The sequence below is a fragment of the Megascapheus bottae genome, chromosome 4, assembly GCF_031878675.1.
Source record: "Megascapheus bottae isolate mThoBot1 chromosome 4, mThoBot2.hap1, whole genome shotgun sequence".
Classification (NCBI taxonomy): domain Eukaryota; kingdom Metazoa; phylum Chordata; class Mammalia; order Rodentia; family Geomyidae; genus Megascapheus; species Megascapheus bottae.
In genome coordinates, this window is record NC_143512.1 from 14,369,656 (window position 1) to 14,392,183 (window position 22,528).

At 41.5% G+C, this 22,528-nt stretch overlaps 1 protein-coding gene and 1 non-coding gene across 2 annotated transcripts; both read left to right on the top strand.

Annotated features, from left to right (window-relative positions):
• Positions 1 to 4,822: 4,822 nt before the first annotated feature.
• On the top strand, positions 4,823 to 20,746 carry Hspa9 (heat shock protein family A (Hsp70) member 9). Its single transcript, XM_090331441.1, has 17 exons — positions 4,823 to 5,006; positions 6,530 to 6,588; positions 7,173 to 7,260; positions 8,353 to 8,534; positions 10,489 to 10,613; positions 12,143 to 12,216; positions 12,320 to 12,426; positions 13,668 to 13,830; positions 14,038 to 14,130; positions 14,918 to 15,127; positions 16,264 to 16,491; positions 17,281 to 17,385; positions 18,073 to 18,190; positions 18,503 to 18,597; positions 19,281 to 19,373; positions 19,523 to 19,663; positions 20,014 to 20,746. Exons 1-17 carry the CDS (start codon positions 4,926 to 4,928, stop codon positions 20,089 to 20,091), a joined length of 2,040 nt encoding a protein of 679 aa, XP_090187567.1. The 5' UTR covers positions 4,823 to 4,925; the 3' UTR covers positions 20,092 to 20,746.
• Positions 16,908 to 16,974, top strand: LOC150064065 (small nucleolar RNA SNORD63). The gene has a single exon (XR_016535306.1). It is a non-coding gene; the product is annotated as a small nucleolar RNA SNORD63 (small nucleolar RNA).
• Positions 20,747 to 22,528: the final 1,782 nt, after the last annotated feature.

A 22,528-nucleotide genomic window follows, 5' to 3' on the forward strand; every position in this document is an offset into this window, starting at 1 on the left:
CAGTCCTGAGGCATGATCTAAGGGCCTGAACACTGTGCTTGGGCTTTCCTCAAAGCTAGCGCTCTACCACTTGAGCCACAGCAACACTTTCAACATTTCCTGTGTATGTGGTACCTAGGAATTGAACCTGGGTCTTTGCATGCTAGACAAGCACTATACCACTAGGCCAAACTCCCGCCCTTCCACTTCTGTTTTTTTAGTGGTTAATTGGAGATAAGAGTCTCAGGAGCCCCAGTTGCCTATGGATCCCACCTATAATCCTAGCTACTCAGGAGGCTGAGATCTAAGGATCATGATGATTCCGAGCCAGCTCGGCAGGAATAGTCATGAGACTAGCTCTGATAAGTTACTCAGAAAAAGCCAGAAGTGGCACTGTGGCTCAAGTGGTAGAATAGACTTGGGCACAAAGAGGCCCAGGGACAGCACCCAGCCTAAGGACTGGCAATAATAATAAATAAATAAATGTCTCATTCTTGCCTGGGCTGGTTTCAAACTGTGATTTTCAGATTTCAGCCTCCTGGCCTCCTGAATAGTTAGGATTATAGGCATGAGCCACTAGTGTTTGGTTGTGATTACTATTCTTATGACTATTAATGGCCAGAAGTAAACTACTTTAAATTGAAACCAATCATGTTTAAAATATGCTACAATAGCAATCATGCCTTTTAGAATATTATATTATTTCTCTTGGGAGGTGCTGTAGATTGAGTCTGGAGTCTTATGCATGCTAAGCATCGCACTCTACCACTGAGCCCAACTCCCAGGATGTTGTTAAAAATATAGTAAGAACGAGTATTGGAATGACCACCTGTTCTATTTGCTAAATATTTACCCTTATACAAATTGTGCACCAGTTCTTTCCATTTCCCAGTCACAGTGAAATGGCATCAGAGAAATTACAGAGATATATAGTGAAGAATTATATTGCTTGACAGTGTCTCATTCTTATTCAGTATTTATATTTTCTTGGATTTGTACTATTTTTTTTTTTCCAGTTCTGGGGCTTGACCTCAGGGCCTGATCAGTCCTTGGGCTTTCTCAAGGTAAGCTCTCTACCACTTGAGCCACAGCACCACTTCCTGCTTTTTCTGTGTATGTGGTACCAAGGAATCGAACCTAGGGCTTCTGATATATTTTTCTAGCCTTCAGGCTGTATGCCATGGTCCTTTACACAGCAGTCCACAAGCCTTGTCCTTCACACTGACAAGTAGGACAGGTCCTTTTCTGGGGTTAATGCCAGAGCCCTCTCGTGGTCATATAGATTATTTTCAAGGCAACTGGAAAAATATTTATATTGTATATTTTTATACAGTATTTTTATATAGTATGTATTACATATATTACTAATCTCATTTTTTTTTGAAGGAGTTAAGGGAGCAGGATGCTGGCGATCAAATCCAAGGTCTTTCATCCTCACAAATGCTAGATTGCAGAAGTGCACTACTAGGACCAGAAGCATGGCCTAATGGTAGAGTGCTTGCCTAGTATTCACTTAGCCTTGGGAGAGGGCTAGCCTGAAGAAAGCTCAAGGACAGTGCCCAGGCCCTGAGTTCAAGATCCAGAACTGGCAAAAAAAAAAAAAAAAAAAAGAAAGAAAAAGAAAAAGAAAAAAGAAAAAAAAGAAGTGCACTACTAACTGGGTTTGCACACTCCTGATAACACTGAGTCTAATCTTAACACTCTGGCTCTTCAGCTAGAAAGAAGAAAAAAAGGGCTGGGAATGTAGCTTAGTAGTAGAGTGCCTAGTATTAATTCCTCAGAGTCATATAAACAGAAAAAGCCAAAAGTGGCATTGTAGTTTCACCTGCTTCCTTTCTCCCTGCTGTGTACAACATAGAGATGTAATGTTCTAAACTTGTTTCCAAATTTAGTAGTATTTGTTGTTTCTATGTTCTCTGGCAGCAGCATATTGTTTTAGAAATGTCTCAGGTTTGGGAGTTTGGCCTACGGTGCTTGCCTAGAATGCACGAAGACCCAGATTTGATTTCTTGGTACCACATACATAGAAAAGGTCAGAATGGTGCAGTGGCTCAATTGGAAGAGCTCTAGCCTTGAGAAAGCCCAAGAACAGTGCTCAGGCCATGAGCTCAAGACTCAAGACTGGCAAAAAAAAAGAAAAAAAATGTAGGGCCAAGAGTTTAGCCTAGTGGTAGACTGACAAAAAAAGAAAAAGAAGAAAAAAAAAATAAAAATGTAAACCTCCACAAATAGGGGTTATCAAGACTTTTAATTTGGATGACTTTTAGGAAAACCTATCTTTGAGATATTCGTTTTCATTTTTCATTTTTATTTTTTTGTATTTTATTGTTGGGATATAGAGGGGTTACAGTTACATTTGTCAGGTAATAGGTGTATTACTTCTCAAACCTTGATAACCCTTCTCTCCTGCCACTGAGATAATTCTTTTTTAAAGTACGCTAAGTAAATTAGTAAGAATAGTTAATACTAGATGAAATGGATTTAAAAAACAAAGCTTTAGAACTGTACTTGTTGTTGTTGTTGTTTGCTAGTACTGGGGCTTGAACGCATAGCCTCATGCTCATCAATCGATTTTTCTGTTTAAGGCTGGCCCTCTACCACTTGAATCACACCTCCACCTCCAAACTCCAGGTTTTTGTTTTGTTTTGTCAGTCAACAGGCTTGAACTCTGGGCCTCGGTGCTGTGCATGAGCTCTTCAGCTCAAGGATACCATCATACTCATGGTCCTGGGTATTGTCCCTGAGCTCTTCAGCTCAAGGCTACAGCCATACCCCTTGAGCCAGAGGCCACTCCCCATTTTCTAGTGATTAATTGAGTCTCTTTTTTTTTTTTGCCCGTCCTGTGCCTGAGCTCAAGGCCTGAGCACTGTCCTTGGACTTTCTCAAGGCTAGAGCTCTCCCATTTGAATCTCAGCACTACTTCCAGCTTTTTTTCTATGTATGTGGTACTGAGGAATCGAATCCCGGTCTTCGTGTATGACTAGGCCAAACTCCCAGCCCAATCTCCTATTCTTTAGTGCCCGTGCTGGCTTTGAACCCGATTCTTAGATCTCAGCCTCCAAAGTAGCTAGGATTACCTCCAGCTTTGTGATAGTTAATTAGAAAGTCTTGAGGGTTTGTGGCTTCCAACTGCTTCCTCTTGTCTCTGCCAGAAGGCAGAGTAGCTAGGATTACAAGCGAGAGCCACCAACCAGTTTTAGAATCTTTGAAGTCTATGGCCATGTTGTGCTTGAATTGTTTTTGTAATGTAGGGGATAAAACTTCAGCACATCATCACTGAGCTACATCACCACATCTGATTTTTCAGAGCCACTGATTTATTATGTAACATAGACCGGATGTAACTTGGGCTTCTCAATCACCAATGCTGGAATTGGGGATTACAGACAGGCAACACCTATTTCCAATTCATACAGAATGTAAATGCCTCAGCATCTTTCCTCCCAATTTTCCCTATTTCCTTCACAATTCACTAATAATACAGTATTTACCTAAAGAAGGTAGAGACCTGAAGCATTTTTTCCTATTTTGAAAGGGGTTAAACTTGCTTCATCTCCAAATCCATTTTCAATCTTGGGATTCTCATCAGTGAACTCATGTTTTGCTTTTATTGCATTCCTATTAACCCCAGAAAGTGTGATTAACAAAGCACGGCTGATTCTAGTTAATAATTATTAAAAATTATTTAATAAAAAACGGTTACAGGCTTCGTGGCAACTGAATCTTGCAAAGAGTAAAATTAGAAAATGGCTCGGTATGAGACGCGTGGCCCAGCATAGCAGGGAAGGAACAGCTCGAGCTCATTATATTTCCTCTAATGGTTTGAATGATAATTAGCCTTAAAGCAACCCAAATTTGTGTGAAGGAAAAGCTCCTTAAAGAGGCTGGAGAAAAAGATAAGAGATCCAATGAGGTCTTTTAGAATAAAACCAAATTGGAGCATGACCATGGGGGAGGGGAGAGAGGCTGAAGAACCAAGATTCCGTGGCAAAACGCAGCTCGAGTTTGCTTAAGGTCTCCTAATCCGGGTATACTTTTTTTCTTGGCCAGTCCTGGGCTCGAGCTCAGGGCCTGAGCGCTGTCCTTGGACTTTCTCAAGGCTAGAGCTCTACCACTTGAGCCTCAGCACCACTTCCGGCTTTTTTTCCTATGTACGCGGTGCCGAGGAATCGAACCCGGGTCTTCCTGCATGCTAGGCAAGCACTCTACCACTAGGCCAAACTCCCGGTCCCAAATCCAGGCATACTAACGAATCTTGGAACCAAATAACAAACGTTCTAACGCTCACACCGAAGAACGCCCGAGGACAAGATGGCGCCCGCCGCGAAGAGCTGGAACCGGGGAAAACGTCCAAGCGCGCGCGCACCGCGTGTATGCGCCCGGGATCACATAAGCGTAGCGTTCAGGTCAAACTCTGCGAGCTGAGATGTCCAATGACTGCCACGCCTCTGGCACATGCGCACCACAACGTTAGCCAGACGCTACCTGCGCAGGCGCAGCAAGCTCCGCCTTTCGCGCAACTGACGCAAGGAGACTGTAATCTGTTCGCGATTTATCCCGTGTGACCTTGAGTCATTCCTGCCATTGAGGACCGGGTCTGGCTCTGCTATTGCCTGAATTATCATTCCGCCTCCTCTCGCTCTTTACAGATACCATAGCTTATGTAGCTTTACTAAAGGGATTTGGCTCTGTATAATTATATATCGGAGCTCATTACCGTCGCTCTGTAGTAGAGGAAGCGTTAAGTAATATCGTTTTTTTGGTCAGGCAGTTCTGAGGACGCCTCAGCGGAAAAGCGGGCCTCTGGGGGCACAGCGGCCAACCCCCGCCCTCCCCCCCCACCCCACGTGGTTGGAGGTTTCCAGAAACGCTGCCTCCACAGTGCTGCGCAGCTCCGGGCCTACGGAGTGTTTGCTTCACTCTTCACCTCCATCCGTCCAGCCACCATGATAAGCGCCAGCCGAGCCGCAGCAGCCCGCCTCGTGGGTGCCGCAGCCTCCCGGGGCCCTACGGCCGTCCGCCACCAGGTAAGGAACTTCCGGGCATTCCTTCGGAACTCAAAACCTCAGTCCAGTGGTGCAGGCCGTGTACGCCTTTCGAGGTCAGGCTCCTCTAGGAGAAATCAGCGGGAACGGCGGGGAGCCAACCATGTAGTAGTTTGTGCTGCCGGCTCGAGGCCCTGTTCAGAATTCTACCGCTGTGTCTTGGGCCCTGCTGAGTCACACTGCTCAACAGTAATTAGGAGGTAGTGGTCCTGGCGGCCCAAGCTAACGGCTTGGCTAGATTTTGCCACTGGAGCAAAGGTTAGAGGAATAATTATTCTAGGTTCTGTTTGAACTTGAGAGTACGCTTGCTCGTTTTCTGTTAAACAGAGCCCCGGTGTTCTTACTGGGATTAAAAGCGGGGTGTGGGGGGCGGGGGAAACCGCATTAAGAAGAGTCCGATTTTTACAGTAAGGAGTATCTTTTCAAAACACTTCGTGTGGGATAGTACTCATTTGCTATTTGGAACATGGCAGAGTGTGGATGTAGGAAGTTAACTTTATCCAAAAAAAAAGTGTGTCTTTGGAGAATGGGAACTGTAGCTCTTCAATCAGTGAAAGTGAGGCCAGTGGAAGGCCAGTACTTAATCCTTGAAGTTTTTAGATATTCCATCAAATTAACCATGGTTCCTTTATTTATTTTTTATTTTTTGCCAGTCCTGGGCTTGAGCTCAGGGCCTGAGCACTGTCCTTGGACTTTCTCAAGGCTAGAGCTCTACCACTTGAGCCTCAGCACCACTTCCGGCTTTTTTCTATGTATGTGGTACCGAGGAATCGAACCCGGGTCTTCATGCATGCTAGGCAAGCACTTTAACCACTAGGCCAAACTCCCGGCCCCACCATGGTTCCTTTAAAGTAGTTGTATGACAACGTGTGCAGGAGTGTCTTGTGAGTTATTTAAATTTAAACTTGAGTACACATATTCAGAATGAGGTATACTACATATTCAGAGTGAGGTATATTCAGAGTGAGGTATACTACAAGGAAAACTGAAGAAAAATGTGTGCAGTGGTCCTTACCCAGAAGTAGTTTGTCCCCAGAGGCTCTCTGGCAAGGGCTTGAAATAAATTAAGTAGGTTATTGTGAGTTGAGGATATGTAGTTGAGTAGAGGTCATAGTTGCTTCGCGTACAGCCCCTAACCGGGAGTTTGGCCTCGTGGTAGAGTCTTGCCTAGCATGAAGGAAGACCCGGGTTCCATTCCTCAGTACCACAAATATAGAAAAGCCGGAAGTGGTGCTGTGGCTCAGGTGGTAGAGTGCTAGCCTTGAGGAAATCCCAAGGCCCTGAGTTCAAGCCAGGACTGGCCAAAAAAAAAAGCCCCCCAGCAACAGCAGAAAAAAAAAAAAGGAAATGGATTAAAGATCAATAATGCCAGACTTGAAAAACCCTATTGTAAAGTACTTCAAGCACTTTTTCTTCTCTTTGTTGTACAGGCTACTCAGGAGTTGGAATAAGTGAAAATTTCTTTATGTACTTGATGAATAATGCGCTTTTTTTTTTTTTTTCAGGATGGCTGGAATGGCCTTAGTCATGAGGCTTTTAGATTTGTTTCCAGGAGAGATTATGCGTAAGTGTGACTTCCTTTTTGTTAGTGGTGGTAGAGCTTAAAATCGGGGTCTGGGTTCTGACCCTGAACTTTTGTGCTCAAGGTAGTCCTCTATCACTTTGAGCCTCAGCTCCACTTCCTGTTTTGTGGAAGTTAACAGGAGAAGTTAATAGGAGTCTCACAGACTTTCCTGCCTGGGCTGGCTTTGAACCATCATCCTCAGGTTTAGCCTCCTAAGTGGCTGGGATTACAGGCATGTGCCACCAACGCTAGGCATAACTTTCTTTGAAGGAAAGTACTAGTCTCTGCATTTGTTAGTAACCTCTCAATTACCCATCTGTATTATATAATGTGCCATTATTAACTCTCATCTCAAATAAATGTTCAGTATGTTTTCTCTAGTCATTTTGGAGATCACTTTTTTTTTTTCCCCTTGCACATTTTTTTTTTATTGTAATTAGTAAAAGGGTTACATGATATTTGCCAGATAGAAGGTGCATTAATTCACATACATTGATACCCTTTCACATGTCTTGGTACCCGTTTCCCTACCCCCTTGAGATCACTTTTAAGGCACCAACCATAATGTTTTAAATATCTTATAGGTCAGAAGCAATCAAGGGTGCAGTGGTTGGAATTGATTTGGGTACTACCAACTCCTGTGTGGCCGTGATGGAAGGCAAACAAGCAAAAGTAAGCATGATCAGAACTTCTAAGTTACTTTCCTCAATCCAACTTTATGTACATGAGGGATTCAGGAACCTGATTTGCATTTTAAAAGCTACTTTTAATTTGGACTTATTTCCTATTTGAATCATACTCTCCTCTGAGACAATCTGAGCTATATACAGGAGTCTTGTGTCCCACTTGGATACCATGCCAGAGTAATAGGCCTTTCCTTAGGGCATTTTTTTTCTATATGCTTGAAATTTGTAGCCACCACAAAATGTGAAAAAAATTTGAGGGACCTGGAGTTTGGCCTAGTGGTAGAGTGCTTGCCTAATGTGCACAAAGACCCTGGTTCGATTCCTCAGTACCATATACACAGAAAAAAGCCAGAAGTGGTGCTGTGGGTCAAGTGGTAGAGTTCTAGTCTTGAGAAAACCCAAGGACAATGCTCAGACTCTGAGCCCAAACCTAGGACTGGCAAAAAAAAAAAAAAGAAAAAAAAATGGGAGCGATAACTTTTCCAGCACTGATATTTTTTGGCTTTTGCTAAGGTACTAACTCAGGGCTTTAGTGCTTTGCTATCTGATAGCTTTTGTGTGCACCCCCCCACACCTTTTTTTTTTTTTTAATAATAATTTGTAAGTTTCAGGGAAAGGACTAAAGATAGTAAGATATTAAGTCAGTATAGTCTCAACAGTGAATATTTAATGAATTTGCTTTTATAGTAGCAAAGCATCCAAATTAGTGTTGTTATTCACAGGAATTTGTTTTGTGATTTAGGACCACAGTTTGGCAGTTGGGGCTTGAACTTGGTCTTGAGTTTTTTAGATAAAGGCTCTATCACTAGAACCATACCTCTGCTTGTTGTCCCCCCCCCACACTTTTTTTGTTTTTAGTTTTCAAATAGGGTCTCCAGCTTTACCTGGGAACAATCTCAGAACTTGATCTTCCCGACATTGCCTCTTGCACAGCTGGGATGACAGCTGGCCATGTTTTGTCTAGCCTGTCCTTAAACTTTAATTCTCTTACCTTTATCTTCCATGTGGCTGCTGTTTTGCTGCAAAAATGACAGTGGTAACTATAAGCATATTCTTGGTCTTACTTTGGAAATTTTAGGTGCTGGAGAATGCTGAAGGTGCCAGAACCACTCCTTCCGTTGTTGCCTTTACAGCAGATGGTGAACGCCTTGTTGGCATGCCAGCGAAGCGACAAGCTGTAACCAACCCAAACAATACATTCTATGCCACCAAACGTCTCATTGGCCGGCGATATGATGACCCTGAAGTACAGAAAGACCTGTGAGTAATAGCAGAATCATAAAAGATATTTCACTACTTTGAACAGGATTCCTACAATACCTTTATTTCATCATTTTATTATTCCTATCTCTAGCAAAGGATAATTCCTTTTAAAAATCTGGGAGTCAGGAACATGGTGTAGTAGAGTGTTCATCTATCATGCACGAGGCCCGGGGTTCTGTTCTTGGGTACCAGATGCACAGAAAAAGCCAGAAGTGGTGCTGCAGCTCAAGTGGTAGAGCAGTAGCCTTGAGAACGCATAGGACAGTGCCCAAGCCCTGAGTTCAAGTCCCAGGACTGGCAAAAAGAAAAATATTTGCTTTAACATGTTAGATCTATACATCGACCTTCATGATAGGTATATATTGTAATAGGATGTATGAAGGTTTGTGAGGCTTTCCTGAACTTAGTTGTCCATCTTATCCTCTCCCATCTCCCCTCTTCCTATTCCTTGGATACTGGGGCCTGAACTTACTGATGCTTTATATTCATTGGCAAGCACCCATTGTCAATTGAACTAGGTCGATGTTGAACATATAAGCCAAATAGAGTTCCTGATAGTTAATCTTAAAGAAAAAACAACAAAAAGTGCTTGAGCTGAGCACCAGCAGCTCATACCTGTAATCCTAGCTGAGGTCTAAAGATCATGGTTCAAAGACAGTCCAGGCAGGAAAGTTTTTGCGACTCCTATTTCTAATTAACCACCAGAAAACCAGAAGTAGTGCTGTGGCTCAAAGTGGTAGAGCATTGACTTGAAGCAGATATGTCTAAGCACTGAGTTCAAGTTCTAGGACAGAAACTCCCCCCCCCATGAGCCTTACATGAAATATAAATTCCACATGAATAGAATCTTGAGCTTCTGTGATTGATTTAGGATTGTTGAAGGTTTATCTTGGTTGCTTATCTTAATGCTTCATTCTAGTTAATATTCTGCTGTATAGAGATACATATTTACTGGTTTGTCTGGAATTTGGGTTCTCTCCATTTTAGAGCTATACTGATATCATATGGTTGTCTTGCTTTTGTTCTGGTCCTGGGGTTTGGGCTCAGAGCCCAACTACTGTTCATAAGCTTTTCTATTCAAGGCTAGTGCTGTGCCCAATTTGAGCCACAGCTTCACTTCCGATTTGTAAGTATGCAGGCAAGCAGACAAAAAGCAGATGACGGTCAAGCAGAAAGTCGGGATACTCATAACAGAATGAATGCTCTCAAAAGGAGAGAGTAGGGGGTGTTGCAAAGGGACACCACTTCTGGCATTTTGGTGGTTAAGTGGGGATGAGAATCTTAGACTTTCCTGCCTAGGATGCCTGCAATACTCAGATCTCAGCCTCTTGAATAACTGGGATTATAGGTATGAGCCATTGGGGCCCAGGTGTCCTACGTATTTGTGTGCAAGATTTTGTGTGAACATGTTCTTATTTCTCTTGAGTAGATACATACCTATAGTGTGCTTGATATGCCATATGACCGCGTCGGGCTTCCAGCCTTTTCTATGTATGGTACAAAGAAATGGAACCCAGGTCATCATGCATCCTGGGCAAGCATTCTACCATTAATCCAAACTCTTGGCCCTTCAAAAATCTTTTTGAGCCTGGTGCAGTTGCTCACACCTATAATCCTAGCTACTCGGGGTTGAGATCTGAGGATTGTGGTTCAAAGGCATCATGGGCACTGAAGAACTTGAGACTCTTTTCTTCAGTTAATCACTAGAAACAAAGTGGGGCTGAGGCTCAACTTGTAGGACCGTAGCCTTGAGCAGAAGAGCTCAGGGACAGTGCCCAGGCCCACAGTTCAAGGCCCATAACCCACTCCACCCCCAAAAAAGAACACATTTTTGAGATATTATCATTTATTGGCTGTGAATTTCTTTTAAGGTGGCAAATTAATATATTATATCCTTGTCATAATAGGTTATACTGCCTAGCTTTCTCCATATAATTTTTGTGACTTTTAGGAAGAATGTTCCTTTTAAAATTGTCCGTGCCTCTAATGGTGATGCCTGGGTTGAAGCTCATGGAAAACTGTATTCTCCAAGTCAAATTGGAGCATTTGTGTTGATGAAGATGAAAGAAACTGCAGGTGAGTTGATGTAATTCACTTCTGGGAAAAGTTCAAAGAATTGTATGGTCCCTCTCAGGTTAGAAGTTCTGTAGTGTCTTATAGATGAATTGTGGCACCTTATATACAGAAAGTCTAGGGATGACTGAGTACCCCACCCCCCCAAAAAAATTTTTTTTTTTTTTTTTTTTAACTAGTCCTGGGGCTTGAAGTCAGGGCCTAAGCACTGTCCTGGATTTCTCAGAGTAATAGCTCCACCACTTGAATCACAGCTGGCTTTTTTCTGTGTATGCAGTACAGAGGAATCAAACCTGGGTCTTTGTGCTTGCTAGGCAAGCACTCTACCACTGGTCCCTAAAAAAAAAAAAAATTTGCTACTCTTTCAACATAGTCTGCAGATAAAACTTAAGCTTTCCAAATAATGCTTGGCATGTTTCTTTTTTCTACTAAGAGATAGTGTTGTATATTAAAAGCCCTTGCTAGTTGAAGAAGCTAATATTTAAACGTAAAAGTTAATGTACATTGGTGAACTTTCACTGTAACAAACATGAGATTATTTGTTTATTTATTTATTTTGTGGGCCATGGGGCTTGAACTTAGCTTGAGCACCATCCCTGAGCTCTTGAGCGCAAGGCTACACCCTATCCTTGAGCCAAGCCCCACTTCTTATTTTCTATAGGTTAATTGGAGATAAGAGTTTTAGGTCCTTTTGTGTCGGGCTGGCTTTGAACCTGAATCCTCAGATCTCAGCCTCCTGAGTAGCTTGGATAATAGGCATGAGCCACTGTGGCCAACATGAGTGGTGTTTTTTTTTGTTTTTTGTTTTTTATTTCAGTCCTGTCTTGAACTCAGAGCACTGGCCTTATTCCTGAGCCTTATGCTCAAGGATAGCACTCAGACCACTTGAATTCCACATCTGCCTTTTTTGGTGCTTTGTATGGGATGAGATTCTCACTGGTTAAACTGACTTCAAACTACAATTCTCAGATCTCAACTTCCTAAGTAGCTAGCACCTAGCTAAATATCCTTCTTTTTCATCCTCTTTGGTCAGGGGGCTTAAACCTCTGGGAGTAGGTGGGTACTGTCCCTGAAGTCTTCAGCTCAAGGCTACCACCCTACCCCTTTAGCCACAGTGCCAATTCCAGTTTTCTAGTGGTTAATTGGAGATAAGAGCCTTAACTGTCTTTAGTACCCGGGCCCCAGGGCTGGCTTTGACCCCATCCTCAAATCTCAGCCTCCTGAGTAGTTAGGATTACGTACCCTAGCCACTGTGCCTGGCTCCAAATATCCATTTATATTACCTCTCATTTAACTTAGGGCCTAATGCACTAGCAAGGATTCTACCACTAAGCCATTTTTCTATCTCTTTCTCTTTTCCTCAGATATCAGCAGTATCTTTACTATTAGTGTTAGCCCACAAGATCTTTCTGTTACTTTCTAAAAAGCTGATATATCTTTGATTTCAAAAAAAGAATAACACTGGTTATTAGGATTCATATTGCTTATTGGAATAATGTCATGTTGAGCTTTATTCTTTGATTCTTTTTCAGAGAATTATTTGGGACATGCAGCAAAAAATGCTGTAATCACTGTCCCTGCTTATTTCAATGATTCACAGAGACAGGTAAGGCCAGTTACTTATCTTATTCACAGAAGATAACAGTACCTGTGACACAGGGTAAAGATGCTATGTAGATACTTATATATTACATTTCTGTCTTGTCTAGGCCACTAAGGATGCTGGCCAGATATCAGGACTAAATGTGCTTCGTGTGATTAATGAACCCACAGCTGCTGCTCTAGCCTATGGTCTAGACAAATCTGAAGACAAAGTGTAAGTTTGTACTGTAAATTCTAACTTGAATGTATGAAACTACGATTAGGTAGTCTTTTTTTTTTTTTTTTTGCCAGTCCTGGGCTTAAGCTCAGGGCCTGAGCACTGTCCTTGGCTTTTTCTCAAGGCTAGAGCTCTACCACTTGAGTCTCAACACTACTTCTGCCTTTTTCTAAGTATGTGGTACCAAGGAATTGAACCCAGGTCTTCGTGCATGCTAGGCAAGCACTCTTCCACTAGGCCAAACTCCTGGCCCACGATTAGGTAGTCTTAAGACTGTAAATCATTGCTTATTTCAAGTCCATTCTACTGTTAAAACCTGGTAATTTTTTTTTTTCTGTTGGTATACATATTGGTAATTTAAAAATCAAGGTTCCAGCTCTACCACTTGAGCCACAGCACCACTTCCGGCTTTTTTCTATGTATGTGGTACCGAGGAATTGAACCCTGGTCTTCTTGTATGCTAGGCAAGCACTCTTAATGCCACTAGGCCAAACTTCCGGCCCATCTTGAGACTTTTATCTCCAGTTGACTTCTAGAAAATCAGAAGATGAGCTGTGGCTTAAAGTGGTAGAGCACAAGCCTTGAGCAAAAGAATTTAGGGGCAGTGCCCAGGCCCCAAGTTCCATAACCAACAAAAATAATCTGAAGGGCCAGGAGTGTGGCCTAATGTTACAGTGCTCACCTAATATGCACAAAGTCCTGGGTTTGATTCCTTAGTACCACAAACACAGAAAAAACTGGAAGTGGTACTGTGGCTCAAGTGGTAGAGTGCTAGCCTTGAGAAAGCTGAAGGACAGTGTCCAAGCCCTGAGCTCAAGCCCCAGGACTGGCATAATAATTATAATAAATCTAGTTGCTCACACTTTTAATTCTAGTTACTGAAAAGTCTGAACTCAAAAGATCCATGGCTTGAATTGAGCCAGCTAAAGCAGGAAAATCCGTGACACTCTTAGCTACAATTAATTACCAGAAAGCAGAAGTAAAGTAGCTCAAGTGTAGAACACCAGCTGTGAGTGAAAAATGAAGGGATGGGGCTGAGGCTCTGAGTTCAAGCCTACTGACACAGATAAAAATAGAAATGAAGTTGATTTGACTCATGTGTGTTAACACACTTATAAAAACTTTGGCAGTTTACAATTATTTCTCAAGAAAACAGATGGGTTTATCTTTATTTGGGTTGAATTTCATTTCCTTTTTATAGCTTTTGTTCCTTAAGGTTTCTTTTTCTTTATTTTTAGCATTGCTGTGTATGATTTAGGTGGTGGAACTTTCGATATATCTGTCCTGGAAATTCAGAAAGGAGTATTTGAGGTGAAATCCACCAATGGGGATACTTTCTTAGGTGGTGAAGACTTTGACCAAGCTTTGTTACGACATATTGTAAAAGAGTTCAAGAGAGAGGTCAGTTTAATAAGCATTGCAACTCTGGGTATTTATTTGCTTTGCTTACAGCTTTGGTATTGAAATAATTGCATTTCAAGTTTGTGAGTGAACTGAACTATGCTGATTATTGTAGCTTGTGGTTGGCAATAAATACAAGACTATTATAAAGTATAAATAGTGCTTATCAATTCACTAATGATAGTATTGTTTGCATTCATTTTGTAGACTGGCGTTGATTTAACCAAGGACAACATGGCACTTCAAAGGGTTCGGGAAGCTGCTGAGAAGGCAAAGTGTGAACTCTCCTCATCTGTACAGGTAAGACATGGAAAATTTCCTTGGTCTTGATGTACCCATTTATTATTTATTGGTGCCAGTACTGAGTAAGGCTTGAGCTTAGGGCCTGGGCACTATACTTTATTTGGTTTTTGCTGTTGTTGGTTTTGTCTTTTGGTTATGGTTGTAGGGCTTGAACTCTGGGCCTGGGTGCTATCCTGAACTCTTTGGCTCAAGGCTTTGAGCCACAACTCCATTTCTGGTTTTCAAGTGGTTATTTATTTAGAGATAAGAGTCCTACAGACTTTAGTGCCTTGGCTGGCTTTGAACTGCAATCCTCAAATCTCAGCCTCCTGAGTAGCTAGAATTACAGGCATGAGCCACTGTGCCCAATGTCCCTTAGTGTTTTTTTGATAGTATACTTGAGCCACAGTTCTACTGGCTTTTTCATTAGACTCTCATGTCCTTCCCAACGCTGCCCCACCCCCCACCCCCAGATACTGGCATGACCTACCATGCCCAGCTTGACTAGCCACTGTTCTGTTTTCATACATGAAGAATACCAGATTAATCCTTACTTACTTCCCTACCTGCGCTTATTGGCTCAACCCATCCCTCAGGTATCTCTGAGTAAGTTTTCCTTTTATCTATACACGAAAAACAGTGTCATCATTAAAGTGAACTCTATATTATCTCTGGAGTAGTAAGTCCTACTCTTTCAGAGACTTCAAGATTTATCCTAGGTTATGGTCTCTTTCTTTAACTGGAATATTAAAGTAACTTAACTACCATTTAGCATTCCCACTGATAATTAAACATTTCTTGGCAGACTGACATCAACTTGCCATATCTCACTATGGATGCTTCTGGACCTAAGCATTTGAATATGAAGCTGACTCGGGCTCAATTTGAGGGAATTGTCACTGATCTTATCAAAAGGACTATTGCTCCATGCCAGAAAGCTATGCAGGATGCAGAAGTTACCAAGAGTGACATAGGAGAAGTGATTCTTGTCGGTGGCATGACTAGGATGCCCAAGGTATGAACCTATGAGTTCTTGTCATGAGGAAATAATGTACATAATATATTCTTGAGACCCATTCTCTTTTCTTGAAAGGGAGGTGCACCTGATTTTTATTTTAGCTTTAGTCTTTTAATTGAAGAGCTATCAGTAAAAGGATTTAAGAAGAGCAAAATGTCTTTAGGTGTGAGGGGAAAATACTGATGTTTTATAAGCTTTTGGGAATGAAAATTTGAAGCCAAAGATTTTGAAATATCTGTGTCAGTCCTGGCGCTTAAAATCAGGACCTGGGCACAGCCCAGAGCTTTTATGCTCAAGGCTAGTACTCTACCCCTTGTCATAGCTCTCTTCTGGTGGGGATGGGGAGTATTCATTTGAGATAAGAATCTCTGACTTTGTGTACAAGCTGACTTCAAATCTTGATCCTCATATCTCAGCTTCTTAACTAAGTAGGATTACAGACATGAACCACCAGAGCCCAGCTGAGCACAAACTTGGTTGTTTTTCTGTTTGTTTTTGTCATTCCTGGAACTTGAACTCTGCCTAAGCCCACTAGAGCCACAGTGCCACTTTAGGCTTTTTTGAAAGTGCAATTCTTTCTTGGAAGTCTTGAGTAGAATTTCTGGACTCTACAATAATGATCATGGCTTTTTCTGTTGAAATACATGAACTTAGGAAAGTAAACCCAGAATGAACCTGGCAAAGAACTATGTGTCAGAAAGACACTTGATAGTAACAAATGTTCCATACTACTATGCTAGTAGCACTTATAGGTAATCCTAATAAAGAATAAGCCCTATTTTAATAACTATATTACTCCTGGGTGTTTTGGGGTTTTTTTTTTGGGGGGGGGGGATGCCAGTCCTGGGCTAGAGCTCTACCACTTGAGCCCTTACCACCACTTATGGCTTTTTTCTATGTATGTGATACTGAGGAATCAAGCCCGAGTCTTTGCATGCTAGGCAAGCACTTACAGTTCCATAAATCATGTTAGTACAATGCTTCTTGATCAATGTTGCCTCTTTCAATATCCTCCCCTAGTAAGCATTCTTTCTTTTGTGTCTTGAGATCTGGCTGGTGTTTTAGGGCATGTTCTTTCTCTCTTACTCTTGTGGCCGTTGCCCTGAATATTCAGAGATTCTTCTTTATACTAGGTTCAGCAGACTGTGCAAGATCTTTTTGGCCGAGCCCCAAGTAAAGCTGTTAATCCTGATGAGGCTGTAGCGATTGGAGCTGCCATTCAGGGAGGTGTCTTAGCTGGTGATGTCACGGATGTGCTACTCCTGGATGTTACTCCTCTGTCTCTGGGTATTGAGACTCTAGGAGGTGTGTTTACCAAACTTATTAACAGGAATACCACCATTCCAACCAAAAAGAGCCAGGTAAGAGTCATCCTTCCTCCTGCCTCCTTGTTAAAAATACTAAGTTCTATGAGTGGTGTGATTGAATTCACTGATTTTTCACTTTGTTTCCCATCCCAGACAAGTTCTTTCCTCTGTTTCTCTTTTTTGTTCTTATGTATCAGGGAACAGGAATGATTTTAGAAAAGACATCACTAGTCATATTCTACACCATCTCATTGTATTCCCTTCTGTCCTCAAAGCAGGACAAAGGGTATTGTGGCTAGGCTATATGAGATTGCTTATGTCTGGGTGAATGATAAGAGGTGGATAGTGTGGTGAGCTATCAAGCAGAGCTTTATGGTTTGTGGGTATGGCTTGGTCTTGGATTAAGTTATTTTTGTGTCAATGCATTACATTTGGTAACTTGTTTTTCTAAAATGCTCTATTGCAGTATTGTGCAGTGATGTTTTGTCAACACATCATTCTGAAGAAAAATGTGGTGACTTTCTATAACTGAGCACATAATAAATCACCTACCTCTGATCCTTGTTTACCCCGATTAGCAAATTTCAATATATCAGCTCCTTATTTTAATGCCTTTCTTTGCTAGTGCATAATGAGTTTGCTTAGTTGAAACTGTAGCTTCTGGTATACTATACTCTTCTGGTATACTAACCTTACTCTATCTCTGTAAAGATCTTTGTTCTGAACATATTGTACCTTAGGGCTGGGTCAATATAGGAATGAGACTGGAATTACTTCCTTGGTTTGCCTTCTATATAAAAAGAAGTTTAATCAGATTGACAACTCAAGAAATTTTCTTTCTAGGTGTTTTCAACTGCTGCTGATGGACAGACTCAAGTAGAGATTAAAGTGTGTCAGGGTGAGAGAGAGATGGCCGGAGATAACAAACTTCTTGGTCAGTTTACTTTGGTAGGTACTGCGATATGAATACTGTACCTCTTGATTAAAGTTCAACAGTTTCTAACCCCTATATGCTCAAATACATCCTGTATTAAACCTGGAATGAAGTACAGAAGGATGTCCTCAGAAATTCCTTATTTCACCTAATTGTTCATTTAAGAGATACCTAGCTGGTCTCTGGTGGCTCACACCTGTAATAATCCTAGCTACTGAGGAGCCTAAGATATGGAAGATCATAGTTTGGCAGGAAAGACCATGAGTGAAACTTTTCAATTCACCAAAAGGCCAGAAGTGGACCTGTGGCTCAAGTGGTAGTTGACTAGCCTTGAGCAAAAAAGCTCAGGGACAGTGCCCAGGCCCTGGGTTTAAGCCCCAAATTTGGCACACAAGAGATACATCTAATGATTACTATTTTCTTATCAGCTTTTGGTAATGTGATTTATAGGGGGAGATTGCCTTTCATTCTCTGTCCCAAGGTACATCATGATTGTAGTCAGTTAATATAGCAAAGTTTAGCTATTTTATACCATTAATTTCAAGCAGCAACCAAACTCCAACCCTCAGTTGAACTTGTGTTTTTGTCCATTTGTCCAGAAAACAAATGTTTTGTATACCTTAAAAGCCATACAGATTTGGAAATGATAGTGCTGAACCAAACCTTTCTAAGTACAGCTTACTCTGGATATTTTATTCTAGATTGGGATTCCTCCAGCCCCTCGTGGAGTCCCTCAGATTGAAGTAACATTTGACATTGATGCCAATGGAATTGTACATGTTTCTGCCAAAGATAAAGGCACAGGACGGGAGCAGCAGAGTAAGTCTTCATTTGTCAGACTTTGAGTAAGGTTGTAAATAAGTTCTTTGCATTATCTTTTCTCCTTCATTCTAGGGGAACGATGAAGTCTTTGTCTTTTAATTGCAAAATTTGCTTTTGTAAGTAATGTTTGGGAGGAAGATGTAATTGTCTTTTAAGTTAGAGAGGTTTCAACAGGCAGACAGACCAGTTGAACTTCTGTATTTTGGAACATGTTTTCAGTTTGATTATAGGTTAGTAGGGAATTCCTTTATAGTAGAAAAAAATTAATGATTCTCCCTTCTTTCAACCCTTTCCCTTTTAAAATTACAGTTGTAATCCAGTCTTCTGGTGGGTTAAGCAAAGATGATATCGAAAACATGGTTAAAAATGCAGAGAAGTATGCCGAGGAAGATCGTCGAAAGAAGGTGATTGGTTTGACCTTTCTTCTAGGTTTAATATTAGTAAGACTGGGGCATGGAAGTAAGAGTTTTGGCCATATCACTGGTTTTTATTTTTCCTCTCCCCAACCCCAAGTTATTTTTCCTTGCCCTTATATAACTATTTGGAGTCTTGCTATATAGTCCCAAGTTGGCTTCAAACTCCTGGACTCAAGCATCTGTCTCTGCCTATCTAAGTAATAACTGAGTTTATAAAGACATGCTACCATGTCTGACTTGTGATTTATGTTTGCCAGACCCAGGGCTTAAAGTTGCCTGGGTACTATCCTTAGATTTTTGCTCAAAGCTTGAGCCACACAATACTTCCAGGTTTTTTTTTTTCCTTCTTTTTTCTCTCTCTCTTTTTTTTTTTTTTTGGCGGTTAATTGGAGGTAAGAGACTCAAAGTCTTTCTTACCCCAGCTGGCTCGTGATCTGAGCCTTCTGAATAGCTAGGATTACTGTTCCCAGCTTTGTCTTTATTTCCTCTTCTTCTCCCTCACCTTCTTTTTTCCTTTGTTTTTAGTCTTTTGTCAAAATTTTCCATGCTAATAGAATCTAGTTGAAATCTCTACCAAAAGCCATTCTACCTCAAAGTTCAGTGAATTCCTTTTTTACTCTTACCTGTATGCAGTAGGTACTTACCTGCTTAAAACTTTGAATTTCTCTAAGGAACGAGTTGAAGCAGTTAATATGGCTGAAGGAATTATTCATGACACAGAAAGTAAGATGGAGGAATTCAAAGATCAACTTCCTGCTGATGAGGTGGGTTTTTTTAAAGGACTTAATAGCATTATCACCAATGTTATTACAATTCATTTTTTCTATGCATCTTGATAGGGATTTAAAGTTTCTGAAAATTACTGCTACATGTATGGGAGACTTCAAAAGGCTGTGGTTTTTGTTTTTTTAAGTGCAACAAGCTAAAAGAAGAAATATCTAAAATGAGGGAGCTCTTGGCTCGTAAAGACAGTGAAACCGGAGAAAACATTAGGCAAGCAGCATCTTCCCTTCAGCAAGCATCACTGAAGCTCTTTGAAATGGCATACAAAAAGGTAAAGGGAAGGAAGGGCTTTGGGGAACAAATAACTGACCTTTAAAGCCTATCACTAGGGAGGAAAGGAGAATCAGTGTGACAGGTGTTTGGATATAACTTAATTCCGATTGTAATTGGAATTACTATTAATTACTGTCATTCTGACTCCTTTCATAACCCATTAGGGAATGGAGTATTGTAGTTTGTAAATGCCCTGTTGGAGTGGGTGTAAGTGGCAAAAGAAATCATGGAAAGCCCAATATTGTACAATTGGGGGCAGGGAGGGGAAAGCATAGGGTAAGTTTATTTTTGGTGTTCAGTATAGAGCAAACAGCCCTGCTGAGTGGTTTTCAAATACTTTCTTAACAGATGGCATCTGAACGAGAAGGCTCTGGAAGTTCTGGCAGTGGGGAACAAAAGGAAGATCAAAAGGAGGAGAAACAGTAATAGTTACAGTACATTTGGAGTGGAGAAGACAGCATACTATGAAGCTTGGGAGTAAAGAGACTTCTGAGCAGAAATGGGCAAACTTCAGTCTTTTTACTGTGTTTTTGCAGTATTCTATATATAATTTCCTTAATGTAAATTTAGTGTTAATTAGCTAACCAATCATTAATGAGTGATAATCCAACAGTAGAAAGTTCACATTGTTCTGTCCCTAGCCTGTCATTTTTAAGCATTGTAAGGGGGTAGGGATACAATTTATTGATCACTATAATGATCAGTTTGTGCTAAAGTGGGCATATTTTCGAGGGGTGAAAACATTTCACACAGAATGAAGGTAGTCTGTCTAGCATGAGACCATATGGAGTTTAAGGTCCTTTTACTTGGCCAAAAGTGATACTGTAATAAATGGCCTGTGTGTGTGATCCTGCAACTGACGCCTTGCAAGGCAAGCCACCTAGCTCTGCCAGTGCATAAGCTAGGTCCATGAAAAACTAAGCTAATTTATGTTAGGAGATAGTGATGAAGTCGTGAATGTTCCCAAGGCATACTTTTCTAGCTATTCTCTTGGCCTGTGTCTAGCACATACATCCTTGATGACTGTTCTTTTGAATCCATTCTGGATTTTTTTTTAAAATAAATAAATTTGAAAAGCGTCTTAATGTCTGTGAGTGGGTGATGGTTTGGGGATTATGATACGTCATATAGTCTATATTTCCCAACAGGAGAAGTTAAGCATGGCGCTTGAACTCTGGGCTGGGTGCTGTCCCTTGACAACTGTCCCTTGTCCCTCTCTTCAGCTCAAGGCTACTGCCCTTGAGCCACGACTCCATTTCTGGTTTTCTAGTGGTTAAATGGAGATAAAGAGTCTCACAGACTTTAGTGCCCAGGCTAGCTTTTGAAATGTGATACTCAGATCACAGCCACCATGCCGCTGATATTTTTTGGGGGGAGGGGGATAGAGGGTCAGTCATGGGGCTTGAACTCTGGATCTGAGTGCTGTCCCTGAGCTCTTTCAGCTTAAGGCTAGTGTTCTACCACAGTGCTACTATCAGTTTTCTGGTGGTTAGAGAGGAGTCACACAGACTGGCTTTGAACAGTGTTCTTCAAATCTCAGCCTCCTAAAATAGATAGGTTTGCAGGCGTGAGTCACAAACGCCTGGCTATTTCTGGTTTTAATAAGCAAGACTGAACAAGAAATGGCTTAAAGAAACTTAGCAAAGCTGGGTGCTGATGGCTCATACCTGTAACCCCACCTACTTAAGTAGCTAGGATTTGGAGGAAGTCTGTGAGACTCATCTCCAAAACCGGCAAAACGTGGATGTGGAATGGCAAAGTGCAAGCATATCAAACTGGGATTCAAACTGGGATTAAAGATAACTTCACCCCCCCCCATACCCCAAGTGCAACTTAGTAACATTTCAGTTGCAGGAGCCCCAATTTTTTTTCCTTTTGGTGTTTTTCCAGTGTATTAGACTGTCCCAGATACTACTTTTTTTTTTCTTTCCATATATATGGGCCAGATCTGGCTTGGCTTTACACCTTGTGCTGGCATTGTAGATATGGACCACAGGGCCAGACTAACAGCTCTATTATGCTAACAACCTTAGCAGAAAAGGTGGCTACGTTATTGTTGCATCTCAAGTGATCAGAATTACTGTTTTGCCAGTCCTGGGGCTTGAACTCAGGGCCTGGGCACTGTCCTTAGACTTTATTTTGCTCAAGGCCAGCACTCTTGCCACTTGAGCCACAGCATCACTTCTGGCTTTTTCTGTGTATATGGTACTGGGAATGCTAGGCGAGCACTCTACCACTAGGCTAAACTCCTGGCTGTGACTTCTGTCACGGGCTTAAACCACCTGATATAACTCAATATAGTGTTGCTTGGGGGGGAGGGGTTGTCCTTAAACTTGAACTCATCCTAGGCACTGTTACTGAGCTCAAGGCTCTACACTACTGGAGCTACAGTTCCACTTTCAGCATTTTTGGTAGTTTGCTAGAGATGTTCCTTGCTGGGATGGCTTTTAACTACAGTCCTCAGATCTCAGCCTCCCAAATAACTAAGATTACAGACGTGAGGCACCAGCATCTGACTTAAATAAGACAAATTCTCAACAAGTTGGTCTGGAACTTGCCATTCTCCTACTCTGCTTATCCCTCCTCCAGGTGATAGGGTTATAGGTATGTACTTGGCATGAAATTCCTATTTTACCATGAAGTAATATATATTTCATAGCCCCAGACAACTGTGAATTCAACACACAAATTCTTGGGCTCTGTATGTCGTAGCACACATGCCATTAGAACTTCTGAGGTGAAACTTAAGGGTAGCGTAGGTTACTTGACAAGATCCTGTCTAAAAAAAAGTGGGATTTGTGTGAATCAATTTAGGCTTTTAGCCATAAAAACATTTGATGGAAATCTTATAGAATTATAGGGG